Source organism: Topomyia yanbarensis, chromosome 2 (genome assembly GCF_030247195.1).
Source record: "Topomyia yanbarensis strain Yona2022 chromosome 2, ASM3024719v1, whole genome shotgun sequence".
In the NCBI taxonomy this organism is placed as follows: domain Eukaryota; kingdom Metazoa; phylum Arthropoda; class Insecta; order Diptera; family Culicidae; genus Topomyia; species Topomyia yanbarensis.
Genome location: NC_080671.1, coordinates 465,029,804 through 465,032,641, shown reverse-complemented (window position 1 = coordinate 465,032,641; position 2,838 = coordinate 465,029,804). Strand labels below are relative to the sequence as shown.

Genomic DNA, 2,838 nt, shown 5'->3' with positions numbered 1-2,838 from the left:
ACTAAATGCTAGAATTTGGATTTTTTTTCGATTTAATCATTTCCAGAGAGTAATTGTTTGTCATCTGCAAACTTGAAAAAAAATGATTATCAAGATTATTAGCATACTCATCGAATGTTGGCAACTCATTTGTTGTAATATGAAGAAGCGTTCTCATCAGATTTGTATAAGTACTAGCATATAACTGAAGCACACGCGACACTACATCGATACTCATGACGGCAAAGCAAAACAAAAATTTATATACTCATGCAGCCCTCCTTTTAGGTAAACAAAGTCATAATTTCATTTTATAATGTCCCCAAAACCTATATTTATATAGAATCTGAATTATGATTAACAATGGTTACAAGGAAAAGAAAAATAGAATCACACAAACATTATTTAAAACTATTATTTACTTGGCGTCCTGATATACGCGACGCTTCTAATGATGTCTTGACGTTGTTGCCTTCTCTGTGTCAAGCCAAAGCGGCAGCACAGTCGTGGTTTGGAGTTCGTTGTGGTTACATCTACGCTCTTAAGTAAGAAATTAGAAAAGTATATTGAGCTATTTTTTCCTGAAATAAAATTAAACTCAACCCTATAAGTTTTCATACGGATTTTATCCTGTATAGTGTAATCAAATTACAATGAGTTCAGAAAACAAAAAAAGTGAAGTTGAAGTGGAGAATGTTGCCGCTACCGAAGAGAAAGCAGAGACTAAAGAACTAAAAGGAGTCAAACGGCCAGCAGATGTAAGTACAGTTTACTAGCATCCTTCGAAGTAATTATTCCAACTATCCAGTTATTTATTGAACCAGTTTTAAAATGTAAAATATCTAAACGAGCACTCATGACTAGCACTACTATCGATGCACGTGAACCGCCAACAGACCGGCCGGCTCAGTGATTCCACATGAAAAAATATTATTTCTTGCATTTATAAAACTAGAATATCTGGCATTGAGTATGTTTTTAACTATGCATCGAACTAAATACCTGTAACAGCAAGTAGATGTGTGTTAAATTTCAATCAAGCATTGTAATATGGCGGCAGCAAGCACATTTCTGCATTATATACTATTTTTTGCCGTGTTATGAGATTCCCTGACATTTAAGCTTCATAGCTCGTTTTTGAAAATTAGGAAAACATCAAAGTTTAATTATTGTGCTTGAATGATAATTATATTCAAGTGTCTATTTCTTTGGCTTGGCGTCATTTTTCAGGTAATGTAATTTCTCTTGCAAAACGAATGGTACATATGTGTTGATGCGATCTTTAATTCAGCATGTATTGGTATAACTTGGATGCATTCACTTACACAATCAAGTCTACACATGTAATAATAGGGTTTATTTAAAAACGACGTACAAAATTTCATTGATGTTTACACAGGTTAGCATGCGACGAAGCAAAAACACCGGCTCTCTGTGTATGTATTTGTGTTCATTTACGCATACAAACAATAATGTATAGCGATGTGTTTGGAGTGAGACTACACCATTGTGATCTATACATGGTTTTGTAAAATAACTGTTTTGTAGGCAATATTGCTTGCTTTGTCTAGCAAGATACATAGTTGATAACGTTTTCAATGCAAAATGTGTTTTATTCATGATCTCTTTAACAGGAAAAAGCAACAGAATCCAAAAAAGTGAAGAAGGATGAAAATGGCGCGGGCGAAGAAGAAGAAGATGTAGATGATGAAGGCGAGGAAGTGGAAGGAGAAGATGAAGAATATGACCTTCCCTATGGCGAAGAAGAGGATATAGAAGCTGAAGGTTAGTTGTCTGACAATTCACGCGTACGAATATTTTTACCGCCATATTAGTGCCCTTGATTTCTTCATGATTAATAACCAAACCTTTTTCATTAACAGATGAGGAGGAAGAAGAAGGCGATGAGGTAGACGGAGAAGAAGATGACGAGGATGCGTAATAATGATATACTAAGTAAGAGTGAGACTAAGTAAAATAGAAATAGGTGATTTATTATTTAAATTTGCATAAAATCTGCAAATTATAAGTATATGTAATCATGAACATTGTAAACATTGTTTGTGTATATATTTTAATAACAAAGGAAATCCTACCATAGACAGCATTCATACTAATTATAAGTTTTCCAGTTAAATTATTTATGATCCATATTTGACTTAGCTTAACAAAGAAGTTAACGGAAGCTTAAATGTTAAGCAACTGTTACCAATGACCGACAATGCATATAGATCTCCAAACCCGAGAAATGTATCTTATACAAAAGGTACATGACTCAATTTCATCTTAATTTGGTCAAATATTGAGGCAATTTTTGAGTATTTAAGACATTTAATCCAACAGCATCTTGCAGATTGTAATCCAATCACAGACATTCGCAAAGTTTAATGTAACTCAAAAATATAATTACAAACCATTTAGAGAAATGAATCCTTCAAAAATTAATAAAGAAATCATTGCAACCATTATACCTATTTATTGCATCTAAAACGAAAAGAAATTAACAGCATTTCTTGTCTGAATATATTTGTTTCCTTCGATTGTAGATGGCAAAAATACGATTGTCCAATAGCTCGATTGTTTAGTATAAATTTATTGCTGTAGATGTCTATATTTGGTTTCAGTAAACGAAAAATGCCGAATTTCCATCGTCATCCAATTTATATTTTATATTTATTTATATAAGAATCGCGACAAAAATATTGGTGTTGTATATGTTATAGTAATCTGAAAACCAGTGCATGATTTATATTTATTCAACTGTTGAAAGTAGTAAATTAAAATATATTGTTTTAAAAGCAATTAAGTTGTATGCAGCTCACAAAATATAAGTATGAATTTGCGTTTGTAAATTGGAAG

General features: G+C 32.4%; 1 protein-coding gene across 1 annotated transcript; it reads left to right on the top strand.

The window, feature by feature from the left end:
* The first annotated feature begins 473 nt into the window (after positions 1-473).
* On the top strand, positions 474-2,447 carry LOC131686109 (putative uncharacterized protein ANP32CP). The gene is made up of 3 exons (XM_058970261.1): positions 474-737; positions 1,614-1,764; positions 1,863-2,447. The coding sequence occupies exons 1-3, from the start codon at positions 633-635 to the stop codon at positions 1,919-1,921; spliced, it is 315 nt and encodes a 104-aa protein (XP_058826244.1). The 5' UTR covers positions 474-632; the 3' UTR covers positions 1,922-2,447.
* Positions 2,448-2,838: the final 391 nt, after the last annotated feature.